General features: G+C 53.0%; 1 protein-coding gene across 1 annotated transcript; it reads right to left on the bottom strand.

Annotated features, from left to right (window-relative positions):
- Positions 1-1388: 1388 nt before the first annotated feature.
- On the bottom strand, positions 1389-15711 carry GID4 (GID complex subunit 4 homolog). The gene is made up of 6 exons (XM_070389623.1): positions 15297-15711; positions 10789-10848; positions 7018-7125; positions 6841-6942; positions 6056-6186; positions 1389-4126 (listed from the first exon to the last, which is right to left on the bottom strand). Exons 1-6 carry the CDS (start codon positions 15483-15485, stop codon positions 4063-4065), a joined length of 654 nt encoding a protein of 217 aa, XP_070245724.1. The 5' UTR covers positions 15486-15711; the 3' UTR covers positions 1389-4062.
- Between the last annotated feature and the right edge of the window lie 163 nt (positions 15712-15874).

Here is a 15874-nt window from a genome sequence, read left to right on the forward strand (position 1 = left end):
CCACTGAACCACCAGCGAAGTCCCTCACCTGAGTAATCTTTGAGAGTTGACAAACTTCTAGACAGGCTGCTGCTGGATCTCTGAAAATATTCAACTTGTGCATCAAAGGATACCATATCAACAGAGTGAAAGGTAAACCCAAGAAGTGGGGGAAAATATCTGCCAGGTGGGTACCTGATAAGGGGTTAATATCCAGAATATATAAAGAAGTCACTGACCAACAGCAACACAACAACCTGATTTTTAAAACGCAGAAAAGACTTGAGTAGACATTTCTCCAAAGAAGACAATATGGCCAACAACATGTTAAAAGGTGCTCCACACCACTAGCCATTAGGGAAATGCAAGTCAAAACCAGTGAGATAACACCGCACATCCGTTAGGATGTGTGTCATGTATGTATGTGTAATGTATGTACATGTAACAAGTGCTGGTGAGAACATGGAGAAATTGGAACTCTTGTGCACTGTTGGTGTGTGTTAGTCACTCAGTCATGTCCGACTCTTTGCAACCCCATGGATTGTAGCACACCAGGCTCTTCTGTGCATGGGATTCTCCAGGCAGGAGTACCAGAGCAGGTTGCCATTTCCTTCTCCAGCACTGTTGGAATGTAGGAATGTAAAATGGTGCAGCCAACTATGGAAAACAGTATGGAGGTTCCTCAAAAGTTAAAAATAGACCTACCATCTGATCTAGCAATTCCACTTCTGAGTATATATCCAAAAGTGAAAGCAGAGACTTGAAGAGGAATTTGTACACCCATGTTCATTATTTGCAATGCCCTTCAAGTGGGAGGAATGCAAGTGTTCGCTGATGGATGAACAGATAAAGGAAAGTGGTCTATACAGTGGTCTGTTCTTCAGCCTTAAAAAGGAAGTTCTCAGACACGTTAAGTGAAACAGGGCAGTCACAAAAGGACAAATACTGGTAATTCCACTTACACAAAGTCCCTGGAGTGGTCAGATCCACAGAGACAGAAAGTAGAGTGGTGGGTGTCAGTGCCTGGGGGTGAGGAGCTGGTGTTTAAAGGGGACTGAGCTCTACTATGGGAAGCAGGGAAGGTTCTGGAGATGACAGTGGTGAAGCTTGTACACTATGAATGTGCTTAACATCACTGAATTGTACACTTCAAATTGGCTAAAATGGTCAATTTTTAAAGGATTTTTTGATGTGGACCATTTTTATTTTTAAAATTTTGTTTTATTTTTGGCTGTGTTGAGTCAGCTTCAGCACCCAGTCTCCTTGTGGTGGCTCAGTTGTGGCACCTAGGCTTAGTTGTTCCGAGGCGTGTGGGATCTTGGTTCTTGACCAGAGATGGAACCTGCACTTGCCTGAACTGGAAGGTTGAAAATCCACCAGAACTGTCTTGATTTAGAAATAGGGCAGACTTGAAGCTTAAATACCTTTATTACTTTTTAAAAATTATTTGGATATTGATAGCTCTGCAAAATACTTCTCCCATCCCAAACTCTCACACCCTTTCCACATATCCTCCCCAAAGAAACAAAATACTCATCCTTCTGCCCATTCAAATCTAATTTTTAAAAACATGTAAGATCCAAAATCAAATATTACTTTTCTTTCCCAGAACTCGTTAGTAATTTTAAACCACAATGCACATACTCAATGGCATTTCTTTTTTAAAAATTAGCTTATCTGACTATTTTATGAGGAAAAACAATATCATTTCAAGGCCTTAGAATATAAATTCCCTGTTTCTGAAAGCAAAAGACATTGAAAAGCCCCTCTGCCCCCTGGAGTCTGCTGTGCACGTCACCCATGGAACCAGCGCTGCGCGGGCGGCACCACGCAGTCCGTCCGTCCACATGTGAGACATGTGGAGCTGGAGAGGGCGATGGGTGGGAGGGGGGGCTCCGGGCAGAGGGGGGCTGGGCGTGCAGAGCGGAGCAGAGGAGCAGGAGCTGGGTCCTGAGTGGGGACGGGAGGTGGTGGGGAGCCTGCATCTGCCCTGGTTTCTCAGTGATGAACAAGAGTGTCCACCAAAAGCATTGCACGTAGAACCAGAGGTGCGTGGATTACTGAGGAGGTTCTGGAGTGACCACAGCTGGGGTTGACGGTCCAAGCTCCCCCAGGACCTAAGTCAGGGTGGAGGGTCTGGGGGTTCCTCGGGGATATGGAAACCCCTGCTTCTGCACCCCTGGGAGTTGGGATTTTACGAGAACCAACCTTCATCACAGGTGTGTCCCAAAGAGCTGGCAAACGTACCACATCTTCATCCCCAAACACCACTGCATTTGACCCCTGGCTCAGCAAGGAAGTCAGCCCACAGCAGAGCCCTGCCCACCTGGGCTGCCAAGCAGCAACATGCCGACACCCTGTCCAGCCCACTGGCTGCCCACTCACAGCCACACACATGGGCTCCGACCAGCTCTGGGAGGCGGCGGGGGGCGGGGCGCCTCACCCCCAGGGGTACCTGAACCCTTCAAGGAGCCGGCAAAATGCAGGCGCTGGTTACTCACTGAGAACTTGAGGGCAGGGAAAGGGAGCCTGTGCCACCCGGCTCCTGTGCTGCCAGCCGGCTCTAAAATCAAGAGGATGTTTCTGACTCATCTCTTGAGACGGACGTGAGCCATCCTTCTGCTGCAGCCACCTTCCCAGCACTTCTCCTTAAGGCTTCTCCTGACATGCAATCTCAGCAACATACAGCACGTACTTCAATAAAGGATTCTGAGACTAAGAGACCCGCCTCACCGCTCACATAGACCGGAGGGCTTTGTGTCTTCTCCCTCCGCCCTGGACCTGTCCCTCGCGCCAGTTCCGCTCCTGTGGGTTATGGCAACACCACCTCTCAGTTAAAGCTTTCCCTCCCGGGTTTCGAATGAGTCTATAAATCACCAGAAGTCACCAAACCCACCCAGGCCTTGCCGCATATGGGGGCTGTAGCGGATGCCACATGAAGCTCTCTAAACGTTTAAACAAAACAAAACAGCCGCGCACGCCTGTGTGCACACACACACACACACTTTGGCACATGAGCCTCGGGTTACTTGAGCGTGTTCAAGCTCAGCCCCTCCTATGCCCCGACACCGCTGAGCTGCGGGTCGAGGGCTGCAGCGGCCCCTTCTGCCTGATGGGAGAGGTCGCTGGGAAGTGCTGCTGTTCTGAGTAGCGAAAGGAGGAGGAACAAGTGCTAAACTGGCCCCCCAGAATGGTCCTCACGTTTAGCACTAGAATGGATGCAATGCTGCAGAACGTCTCACCAGGTGACCAGTTTCAAACTGCTGGCTGATTAAATATACATTTACATATAGATATAAAAATTACTAAGTCAACATTTGCTGTTTTCAATGTGAAAACGATAAAATGTAATTCTGAATAATTGTGCATTTGCCATAGGGTCCTTGCTAAAGGAACCATAAAAATAATTTTGTAATAAAAAAACTTTTCTTTTTTTAAAGTTTAGTATTGCCCTCAAGTTCAAAAGTTTGGAGCAAACGTGCTGAGTGGGCAGGACTGGAGTCTGTTCCTGCCAGGGACCTGGAAGCCTCAAACCCTGTGGTCCCAACGGCAGGCCCAAGGGACCCACTGGCCACAGGCTAGCTTGGCTCGATTGCCCTCGCTGAGCACTTGGCCTGCGCCCCGCACGAACTCCAGGGGCACGTGGGAGCTGGGCTCTGCCTTCTCTTGACTTACCAGACTAAGCAGCCGGGGGCGGGGGCCCTAGGTGGGGACCACTGAGCACCGTGGCCCAGAGTGGGCTGGGGCTGACCTATGCAGCTGGAGGCAGGGGTGGAGCAAGGGCTGTGCATCTCAGGGATACAGAAGTTAGCTGTGCAGGAAGGAAAAGTGCATTGACGGCAGCCTAAAAACAGCTCACGACCAAACCTCAGAGGGAGGGAGGAGGAGCCGAGGTCGCCCTCCACCTGCCCTGCGGGCTGGCCACTCCTCGGATGCTGCGGGCTGACATTCATGCTTTCGATGCAAGTCTGCTCGTGAAGAAACAGGAACACACGTTCTCCCGGTTCTGGCAGGTACACGGTTTTCCTGGCAAAGTTCTTTTTTGCCAAGTTCAGTTTGTTTGGTTACTGTTCCGAGCCGCTGTCACCGGAATTCGTAGATGGGGGCGCTGTGTTCTGGAACGTGAGTGAGATTTAGCGACTGATACCTGTGGGAGGAGAGGCAGAGGTGTTAGAGCACCCCGAAAACCACACAGGGTGTGGAACCTACTCCGCGGGTGCCAGGAGACCCCATGCCCAGATGAAATGCAAGCTTATCTCAGCTTCCTCAGGGGAAGTGAACCAGCGACAGCCTGTTAGGCAAGGAGAGGCTGGCCCTCTGGGGGAGGATGCAGACCAGGTCCTCTGCCTGCACCACCACCCTGCTTCCCTCTGAAGTCGTGCGCCCCTCAGAGCTCCCAGGGGACCCGGGCACGTGCTGATCTGCCCAGAATCTGGAGGGCTTGGAATGATGACATCACAGCCACACCCCCTACCTCAGCGACTCCATCTTCCTCCTCCCTGGACATGGCTGTGAGACTCCAGAGCATCAGGGGCTCTGCGGGGAGTATGACCCCGTGATGGATGCTCTCAGGAGTCAAACAGGGGATGGAGAAACAGGCAGGGACAGCTCCCACTTGGGGACACCCTGCATGGCTGGTGTGGGTGTCAGCTCCCTCACTTGTCCACAGAGGAGTGAGGTGCAGCACAGGAAAAGTGGCTCATCTCTCCCCCAAACACCTCAAGGAAGGCCGTCATGTTAGCCGTCAGAGCAGAGCCCTCCCCTCCCGGTGGGCCGGCCGGCATCATGAAGACATCTGAGTGCTGGGGGCATGTGGAGACGCAAGAGAAGCAGAACCGTGTGCATCCCTGGCGGGAGTGGGAAGCTACAACGGCCATGGGAAACGGTTCCCTAAGAAGTGACCGCAGACTCACCCATGACCCAGCAACCTGCCCCAGCCGCGTGCCCTGAGGAACTGAAAGCAGGACCCAGACAGGCTTGGGCACACCCACGTCCACAGCAGCCAGAAGGTGGTGATGAGCCACAGATCCATCCATCCACTGATGAACAGATGAAGATAATGTGGCCCCCATCCACGACAGGAAATTGCTCAGCAATAAAGACGAAGGACTGACACGCACTCAACATGCAATATGGGGTCTTCAAAACACAATGACAAGACCCAGAGGGCAAACAGTGCACGGGCCCACATTCGTGAAGTGCCCAGAACAGGCAAACCTATACTCAGAGCGGATTAGTGGTGCCTGCAGCTGGTGGGGGCGGGGAGCTGGGTGACGGCTCCTAGGTGGACAGGGTTTCCTCTCTGCCAGTGGAAACATTCTGAAATCGGGTGACAAAACCGTGCTGACACGAAGGCCCCCTGGACTCTACACTTTCAATGAGAGGATCAGATGGCACGTGAGCTGCTTCTCAATAAAGCTGGTGATTTTAAAAGAAGACCAAAAGTTTTAAACACTCATTTGAAAACTGAACAGGTGTTGAAATCCCAACAATGTCTGTTCTCAGAGAAGCCAGGGTAGCACGGAACCCCTGGGCCCTTGGCCACTGCTGGTCAGCCCTGGGCAGCGTCCTTCATGAACCTCTAAAGCATGCAAGACTTAACAGGAAATAAAGAGCTTCAACATGCAGAAGAAATCAGGTGTTTGAGGGCACAGCCACCCTTCAGGTGGACAGGGCACCTACAGAAGCTCAAAAAGTCATGAGAGGCCCCAGAACTGCGGCAAAGGCCACACCCAGGAGCACGTGGCTGTCACCTTGGCAGAAGGCAGGCCCATAAGGCCCACGGGCCCTGGCTACCAACAGACTTCTAGCAGGAAGGTGAGCACAAAATCAGAAAGGCTACTGACAGCAGAGTTCACATGGGATCTCACACTCTAACTACCGAGTCTGGGAGGAATGAAGACAGGACCCACAAGCCTGAGATAAACGTAGCTGAAAATAGGGCTGCTTGAAAGCATTCAGCAGTGAATCCCTGTACCCAGAACTTCACCTTTGCACCCATTTACACCACTCTGGGGAGGCAAACAAGCCCCCGTGTGAGCACTTTGGGAACTGTGGCCAAGCTCTCAGTCCTTACCACTCTGAGCTCCTGTGGTAGTAGTAGCCCTCTATGGAGGCCGCTGACTTCTGGAAGCAGATGTAGTAGAAGCCGGCAAAGGAAGCACCACTGATGTCCTTGATCGTGTGGTCCGGGACTAGGAACTGCTCCTGCATGCGCACAGAGGGTCAGTGTCACGGCTCCGGCCCCCAGGCCTCCCTGCCCCTTGCAGCTGGCTCTCAGCCTCACTGCGTGACCATGAACCATGTGCCACCTGTGTGTTCTAGACCAAGCACGGACCCACATCTCAAGGTTGCTAGGGTCAGAGCTGGGAGCAGGCTGTGGGTTGGGACTCAGGTCTGGGCCGAGCCCCGGCCCCGGTTCTCAGCACAGAGCCTGGGAAGGAGGATGCTCCAGGCTTCGGTCTGTAGAAACACTGGTGAGATTTCAAAATAAAACAGCTTTTTCCCACAGGCTGGGGGCCTGGGGTTGGCACTAACTCACCTCCTGAGCTTGGTACCCGTGGCTCTAGCTCAGGAAGTACCAGAGGGAGCCCACCCGACAGACTCTTCAGGAGCTAGAAGGGAAACCCACCCCCATTCCCTGAGCTGGAGGGACCAGGGGCACTGTGATGGCCCACAGCCTGGGCGAGAGGGTGGCCGGGGAGGTCACTTCACTTAGGGGCTAAGAAGAGGAGTCTCCCAAGTCCATGGGACCCTCAGGATGACCCAGCCTGCAGGGTGGAAGATGAAGCCAGAGGGAGAAGGGTCACAGAGCACGGGGAGGGGTCACAGAGCAGAGAGGGTGAGGCCGGGCCCCCTTACCTTCCACCTCATGAAGACATAGTCCCCACTCTTCAGCTCTTCGTAATCAAAGTCGTCTGAGTTAAATGATTTTGCATACTGATAAAAAGCCAGAAACTTGCCCTGAAAGCCAAAAGCAGAGCAAAGGATGAGGGCTGGGTGGGAACGCAGGCCTGGGGGCGGGGCCGAGGCACTCACCCAGTGCTTCCGGTCCACGTCCTCGTCAGCGTCCCACTTGCGGGTTAAGAAAGGGTGCTTCCTGCTGATTATCTCTCCTTCAAAGAAAGTCGTGAGGGTCGGGTACTCCTGTGGCAAAAACACAAATATCAAACAAGATGTCCAACAGGAGTTCTAACTTTACACAAAACAACAAACCAAGTTCACTTTAATTTCTCCCCAGAACTTTGAAAAGAGGACCACACTGCTGGGCAACCACCCAGACCAGAGGCAGGTGCAGCAACACCCACGGCCGAGGAGGGAGCCTGACTTGAGGGGCCCAGGGTGGGGGTGGGATGTCTCCTGGATTCTGGGGACTCTGCCAGAAGCAGAGGACCCTTCTTTGGCGTGCTTGTGATGTGTTGATGGCTCAGAAAAGAACTTGGACAAGTTACTTCTGAATATTCTAGCATACAGAGCAGATGGTAACTTGATAGGTTTTACTTTCTAAGGAAAACACCCAGAGAGACTACAAAATCACAGCCCCGTCTTCATGCCTCAGCCTGGTCATCGCTTCTCAGACTGGCTCAGTCTATCCCTGGTGTGCCAGCTCTTTAGGTTCGAGGGGCAGGGAAGGGGCTGTAGAATAACCCCGACGTGAGAGGCACTCGTGTAATTAATTCTATCATGTGAGCTAAGACAACTTACATGACGGGAAACACTGATGACCACGTCTGCCCCGGGAAACCATAACCACCAGAAAAGCAAACGAGTGGTCATCCTGACTGGGTGCCTGAAATGTTAATACTCCCAACAACCCTGCTGTTTGTCCCTCTGCTCATACAAAGGCACAAAAGATTTGGGAAAAGTTAATTGAAGAACAAGTAACCACTGTAAAAAGTTTACCATTTCTCTGCATTTGTAAAAACCCACCCACCAGGCAACCCCTCAGTGTCACCAGGCAGCCCCTCAGCGCTGCCTGCCAGCCTGGGTCATTCCTGGGGGTGCTGTGATGACCCCCACCCAGCAGAGCACAGATCACCATCCTGAGGTCCTGAGACCACGGAGGACCTGCTCTCTTCCTCAAACCCCACGTCAGCCCCTCTCGCTCAGCATTAAACATTTCTACCGGTTTAAATGCCACTTCTCCCGGCTTGCCTGCCAGGTGGCTCGGTGCCCCCACAGGGTACTGCGGCCTCGCTGGCCTGGGGCTTCCAGGAAGGCCATGACCACTTTTCTGCACACGCCAAGGCAGCCTGCTCTTGTAGCAGTGAACTTGAAACACTGCAGATCTGCCATCCCCCTAAAACTGAAACCTTCGCCCCAACGGTGGCGCCGCGTTCCTCAAACACATACTGACACAGACAGAGCAGAAAAATTATAGAGACCAAAACTGCCTAAGTGGAAACCTGATTTTTAAAGGTATAAACCAAATTATAGCAATCCATTTGAGAAAGACCTGCTAAGGGAAAAAATGCTTTGTAAGCTGGCAGCTGACTTGAGACGTTAAATTAACGGCTATACAGTATACTGACTTCCTGAGTTTTGAATCTTCGTATTTTATCAAGATGTCCATAAAGAGAGAGAAGGATGAATGATCAAGTATAATAACAAAGAACAAGCTTATGTTCAAGTCACGAGTTTTCCTAACAGGTGATTCTACACCGACCTCTCTCTAAAATGTTCCAGGCAGTCTATCAGGGTGACCACTAGGTACCCACAAACTCTGAGAATTAAATAAAATAAGTATCTAATGAATGAATGAAGGAACAGAAGGAATCCCAAAGATAAAACCCCTCACAGGGCAAGCAAGGACATTCAAGCTCTGACTACAGCCAGGGGGAGGGGGTCACAAAGGGAGGGCGGGCATGGCTAGCATCCCCAGGTGCGGGCCCACTGCGCTGGGCCGTCCTCCCCTCGCTGGCTCCAGGCCCACCTGCCTGGAGGTGAGTCCAGCTTTCCGTGAAGACCCACCTTCTGGAAGATCAACGTCTGATTGACCAGTAAGGCAGTCTCTGGGTCTGGTGGCATGACCACCTGTGTTCCAAGTAAACCCAGCACAGCCTCAGAGTGCCCAGCATTGTCCGGGGAGTGTGTGGTGGGGCTGACACCCTCCCGCTGGGCTCCCAGCCACCTATGTTGGGCTCCCCAAAGATGCCCCTCTCCCTACGGGTGGCTGGCTAGGACTGCAAAGAGTATCACTTGACACCCATTCTTCACAATTCTGGGATTCAGTTTCCACAAGGCAAACCAAACTTCCCAAACTGTGTGTTTGTGACTCAAGGCAGGTAGGAGGCCAGTCATCTCCAATCATATAGTTAGTTTTCCTATTTCCATACACATGAGAAAGACCATGGCTGATTAGTCATGTTAAAATAAGTCAGATATCTGCTATTTCCAGAACTATAAATGGAAAAGCAAACAAAAGTTTTGCCACACCGTGCGGCACGTGGGATCTCAGTTCCCTGATCAGGGATGGAATCCAAGCCCCAGGAGTGGAAGCATGGTGTCCTAACCACTGACTCCTAGGGAAGTCTCAGGTTGTACATCTTAAATGGGTGAACTCTGTGCTACGGGAACTATATTTCAGTTAAAAAGAGTTTAAAACAAGGTGAATTCAAAGACTTGGAAGACTCGGGCAGGATGACAGACCCTCAGGAAGCACAGCCCCCTCTGATGAAGGTGGCTCCGAGTGGGAAGAGCTGGCAGCGACACCCCCCCACCTTGGGAACGAGGCTGTTGGGTGGCCTGGGGCGCTACCCTGCATTCGGGCCACCTGCCCCCACAGGGCCATCCACAGCCTTTCCGTCTGTGGGTTTTTAGTCCTGCCCACCATCTGTGTGCAGCTCGCTGTGACCATTTGGAATCAGGTCTCCATTCCACACTACAGACTCTGCTGGTTTCCTAACGAAGTTCAACATTTTTGCTCTGCACTCAACACACACGTGTGGCCGCCTCCGAGTTGAGAGTGTTCTGTTGCTGGGTCTTCTCCAGCACAGACCCAGGTGAGAATCCTTCCTCATGCTGTCACTTGCTGCCCCGACTTGACCTGATATGTTTCCAGAGATCTGTCTCAACAATCGAATTCTCAGGAGTCTCTCAGCCATCTGATAGAAAAGCGGGAGAACCAGGGGGACAGGGAGACGAAAAGCAGTGCTTCCCGACTGTGGGGGCCCAGCCTGGGGCTCAGCAGTTCCGAGCTGCCCGCTCACTGACGCCGCGTCCCCTTGGGACCTGAAGCGGGCACCTGGAGCCCTCACCTCCTCACAGGTAAGCCAGCTGACACAAACAGGTGAAGGCTGTGGGCAGGAGGAGGCGAGGGTGTCTGCCAGACCCTCACTACTCTGAGCAGCGTGGCCAGGCCTCCCTCCTGCTCGCCAGTGGGAACACAGAGGGTGCTCTCTCTCGCCTGTGACATTCCTGAGTTCTGAAGGTTGAAAAGCTGGCCTTGAGGGAGGGAACAGCTCCTTCTGCAGGAGGAACCTCCAGGGCCACGGTCTTGGAGGGGTGCTGCTCATTCCAGAAAGTGAAACTGACCATGATGGTGGCAGCGATGCTCTGATTATATTTTTGTTTTCCTCAAAAAGGATCAAAGTAAAATCAGTAGTGTTGGTCACATGGTGATCTGCTGATAAACTTTAACGTCTGTGAATGCACACGTCCACACTGCCTGCTCCCGCTCCCTGACAATAACTGCACTCAAGGTATGGGGCTCCTGAGTCAGGCTTGCAGAGTCGAGCTCGCTGGCCCTTCACACCTGGGGTCCCAACGTGCTGTCCCCACCAGGCCCCCGCCTGCGGGAAGAGCACTTACCTCAGTAAGGCCTTTGATCTTCAGATACCCGCAAAGGTAGGAGTTCCCCGTGTCCACGTGCTGAAAAGACAGGACAACACAGCCGTGTCATAAACGCAGGGTCCATCGGGGACAGCGGAAGCATGTCCAGCATGCAGAGGCCCCTTGGAGGCCGGGGAGAAGGGAGCCTGGAAGCTGGTACAGCTGGGTCTCCCCGGTCCAGCAGCAAGCTGAGTGTTTAATGCTGAGTGAGGCCTCGTGTTAAGAAACTAGGGGGACTCCCCTGGTGGTCCAGCAACCAAGGCTCCACGCTCCACATGCAGGGAGCCCAGGTTCAATCCCTGATCAGGGAACTAGATCCCACATGCTGCAACTAAATATCTGCATGCCAGCAAGGAAGACCAGGTGTAGCCACATAAATAGATACATATTAAAAAAAGAAAAAAAACTAGAAACGTTTGTTGCAATTCTCAGATCTGAGGACCCTATACCTTCCAATGCACTTTCAGTCAAACACCAAAGTGGTGCTTCAAAGCTGCAGTGAGCTTGGCCAGCATGAAGCACGCGGCTTCACAAAGCTGGAGCGGTCCCATCGTCTGCTGCAGTGGATAAAGGTCCGCACCTGAAAACCACCGCAGCTCTGCAAACATCCTCACCTGCTGACGTGGGCATCTGACAAAATGGAGCAGCCAACCTGAACTTACAGGGGTCAGCAAGGGAGCTGTGTTCAAGGACCCACGGCTTGAACCTGAAGCCTTGTTTCAAGGGTGTGATTCTCACCAAATTCAATACAATTTGGGTTTCACAGCTGCCAGAAAGGGTATCAGGTGGCAAGGATACTCGCTAATAAGATTAAAAACTCAACTAAATTGGCTAACATTTTGGATGAATTATCACATGCTTGAGAATCAGAATTTCAGTTTGGCCTCCATCCAACCATGTGTCTCTCCCTCTCTGCTCAAATTGATCTTTTTGAACCAAGGGAGTGTCGACCCAGCAACCAGCCAGCATCTCAGTGAGAGAGAACAAGGCGAAGGCGAAGGCTCAGCAAGAAGGTGCTCGAAGCACAGCTGTGTCTAACCGCTGCTCTCCCTAATATTCCTCCTACAGTGACCTGGCCCTCACTTCACTCTTGGCTTCCTGGATGGCAGAAGAGAAAGAGAGTAGTCAGAGTAAAATTTAAAAAAAAAAACACCACCACCAGGTCAGAACCTTACAAAGATTTGAGGAACTCTTGAAATTGCAATTTTAGGGGAAAAGAAACCACTCCAGAAGCACATGAAGAGAGGCCCATCGTTAGTCATCAGAGAAATTCAATCAGAACCACAAGAGATGCCACCTCACCCCCACTGGGATGGCTATAATCAAAGAGGGGCCGTGACAAGTGTGACAGGGACGTGGAGAAACTGGAGCCTCTGACACTGCTGGTGGAGATGGAAAATGGTGCAGCCACTTTGGAAATCAGCCTGGCAGCTCCCCAAATGTTAAACAGTCACCACACAACCCAGTATTCCACTGGTAGGGAGACACCCAGGAGAAACGCGGACAATGTACACATAACAACTCGCGCGTGTATGTGCACAGTGGTGTGTTCATGACAGCCCCAGAGTGCAAACACCCACAAACAGCCATCTATGCATCAACAAAGGAACAGAATGCTGCAGAGCCACTAGGGGACGATGACACAACAGCACAGAGGGAGGGAGCACTGGCTCCTGCTGTGATGTGGACGAACCTCAATACACGGTGCTCCGTGCGACAAGCTGGACACAGAAAATTACTGTATGATTCCCTTTGTGTGAAAAGCCCACAATAAGCAAATCTTAGGGGAAGAAAAATTAGGGGTTGCCTAGGGGTGGAGTCCTTGGACTGCATGGAGATCAAATCAGTCAATCCTAAAGGAAATCAACCCTGACTCTTCATTGGAAGGACAGATGCTAAAGCTGAAGCTCCAGTACTTTGGCCACCTGATGCGAAGAGCCGACTCACTGGAAAAGACCCTGATGCTGCGAAAGATTGAGGGCAGGAGAAGAAAGGGGCGGCAGAGGATGAGATGGTTAGATAACATCACTGACTCAATGGACATGAGTTTGAGCAACCTCCGGAAGTTAGTGAAAGACAGAGGAGCCTGGCGTGCTGCAGTCCATGAGCTCACAGAGAGTCGAATATGACTTAGTAACTGAATAGTGTTGGAGGGGTGTGGCAGCTAAGGATTCTTTCTGGGGATAATGAAGATGTTCTAAAATTAGACTGCAATGGCAGTTACACAGCTTTGGGACCACACTAAAAACTACTGAATTGTATACCTTACATGTGTGACTTGTGTGACAGGTGAATCATACCTCAATAAAGCGCCTATGAAAAACAAAGAAAGCAGGAAAGAGGTGGAGTTACAGAAGTCAGAAGTTTCTAAGACAACAGAGCCCAAGAACCCAGTTGTGGCTGAAAAACCAGCTGATTGGGCAACTCACAGGCCAGACTGTCTCTGTGACAGTAAGACACTCACCCATCCAGGTGCAGGGTGGCATTCCTGGGTGTGACCACCGCCCCCGCCAGGAGATGGCCAACTCCAAGTGGCCTCCAGCCACTGCCCAGGTTGCTCTGGCCACCCTGGGACCTGCTAGTCATGCACCAACCCAACCCCTACTCCCACCGGTTCACAAGGGAATTGGCACCAGCAGGAATTCAGAAACAACATGCTGAGGACAGGGAGGGGAGCTGCCGCAGGAACCAAGACTTGTCTGTGATACCAGGCTTCCCCGCCACTGGTCCCCAACCCCATTAGACACCATCAAACTCAACAAGGGGCCCAACTCAAGATCATCCCAAACATGACCCACACCAGGCATCTCACTTCTAGAATTTTATGATGAGCTGCAAAATGTAAAAGAGTCTGTATCTTCCTACTCAATTCTCACATTTGGAGCAGAAGAGAAGGGAGATTGCCACAGTGGTCGTCTAATGGTGAGAGCTGAAATAACTCAGCCACGACCCTTTTCTTTTCCTGGCCTTGTCTCACAGCTCGCAGGATCTCAGTTCCCCGAGTAAGGACTGGACCTGGGCCACAGTAGTGAAAGCGCCAAATCCTAACCATGAGACCACCAGGTAATGCCCATCTTTTCAATTACAATAAATATCATAGCTTATATTAGAAATTTCAGTTTGTAGACCAGAGACACAATTAACAGAGATGGAATTCTCTTGATGTAAAGTAAACAATTTGCTCCAACAAAGCAGTAAGATAAAAAGAGGCAGGTGAATGATCGGCAGTTGGTGGAGACAAAAGGTGGGAGAAGAGAGGCTGAGAAGAGAGGCTGTTTGAGATTTAAAATCAGTAAAGAGCAAAGGGCAGGAGAAAAATTCTGTCCTCACACAGGACCTACATTCTACATCTACATCCTACATTCTGTCCTCACACAGAACATCAAAGCTTCTGCAAGACCTTTGAGGGGACAGTGCTTGGAGGGGCTTTTAGGCACAGCTTAGGAGATGAGGTATCAGACTGAAGACAAAGGGGCGAAGGGAGGAGGAAGTGGGTCCTGCTGCAGGCCTGGGCAGATAGACAGGAGGAACAGTTTTCCAGGAAGGCAGAGCAGAAAGAGGATTAACCACAGCCGATCTCCATGGGCCAGGAGGAAATGTCAAGTGTGCTCCCATCTGCGTGAGAGGAGTGAAGTGCAGGAAGGAGCTGGGACAGGTAAAGCTAAAGTTCCAAAGCCATTAGGAGCTGGCAGCAGGTTCTCAGAAATCCAGGTCAGATGGGAGGAGGAAATACCATATGAGAAATAAAAGTGGGTGAGTTACATTTCCTAGCATGAGTATGAGAGACTAAGGAGGAAGCCCTGACATGTGGATCAAAGTTAAAAATACAGTAAGAGGGTCCCCTAGAGCCAGGAAGGAGAACAGGGAGATGGGAAGGTCTGGGCAGACAGATGGAGAGAAAAGGAGTGGACTGGAAGTGGCTAGAGGGTGGGGAGTAGGGAGTGTCAGGAGTCTGAGCCAGGAAGAGACTATGGGTTGGGGGGCTAGGAGATCAGCTTCTAACAGACTGTGAGGAGCCCACTTAGGATGTGAGTGCCCAGGCTAATGGGGCAGGAATCGGGGTGGGATGGGGGCCCTCAGGTTCCGGGGCTGATGGAGGGAAGAGACGGATGAAGCTCTGCCGAGGAGGAAGCCCCCGGAGGAGGAGGCGGGCCCCAGGGCCTGGGCTTCATGGGACCGAGGAAAACGTGGGAGGCAGCAGGCACGTCTCGGGCCTGGAAGAGTCCAGAGTCAGAGGGAATCCCTGGAGAGTTTCCCGGACGGGGTCCGAGGGGGACTGGAAGAAGGACTGTTGCTGGGGCGACAGGCCACGGGGAAGCAGGGACGGATCTGAGGCGGCCGGTCCCCGGCTGGGGCCCGCAGGGTTGGGGCGCGCCGGAGGGCCCCCGGCAGGCCCAGGCAGCAGGCCCGTCCGTGGCCGAGGGCCCGAGGGGGCGGCGGCGCGGCCCGGTCCGTGGACGTCTCGAGAGGCCGGGCCGCTGGCTTACCTGCAGCACTACCTCCACGTCGTACGAGTTCCCCTTGCTCTTCTGGTGGCCGCGGAACTTGGAGCCGCTGTAGAGCAGGCTGGTGGCCACGCCGGGCTGCTGCGTGTTGATAGGCGGTGGCGGGATGAGCGAGGCGGCGGAGGCGGCCGAGGCACCGGCCGGCGGGGGACACTCGGTGCGAACCGGCATCGCGGGGTCCCCCGGAGCCAGGGCTGGGGGAAGGGGAGGAACCGCCGCCGCCGCGCGGAAGCAGAGGAGGGCAGACGGAGGGGAGGCCGGCGCGCGCGTAGGGCGGGAGGGGTCCACCCGCCGGCCGCAAGCGGACCGAGCGCTCCGGCCACCACCGGGACCCCGGGACCTGCGAGCAGGGCCTCCGGGTTCTGAGCGAACCCCCTCCCCGCCTGCGCTCGCACACACGCCCCTTCCGATTGGCTCGGGAGCGCTGTGGGGCGGGAGCAGGCTGGCTCGGCGCTTCCGCCCATTGGCGGGCGGGGACAGCACGTGGCGGCGCCGAGGCCCTCTGGGACTTGTAGTCTTTTTCCCGAGGAGCGGCGCGGGGGCGGGGCCGGGGCGTTTGT

The sequence above is a fragment of the Bos mutus genome, chromosome 19, assembly GCF_027580195.1.
Source record: "Bos mutus isolate GX-2022 chromosome 19, NWIPB_WYAK_1.1, whole genome shotgun sequence".
In the NCBI taxonomy this organism is placed as follows: domain Eukaryota; kingdom Metazoa; phylum Chordata; class Mammalia; order Artiodactyla; family Bovidae; genus Bos; species Bos mutus.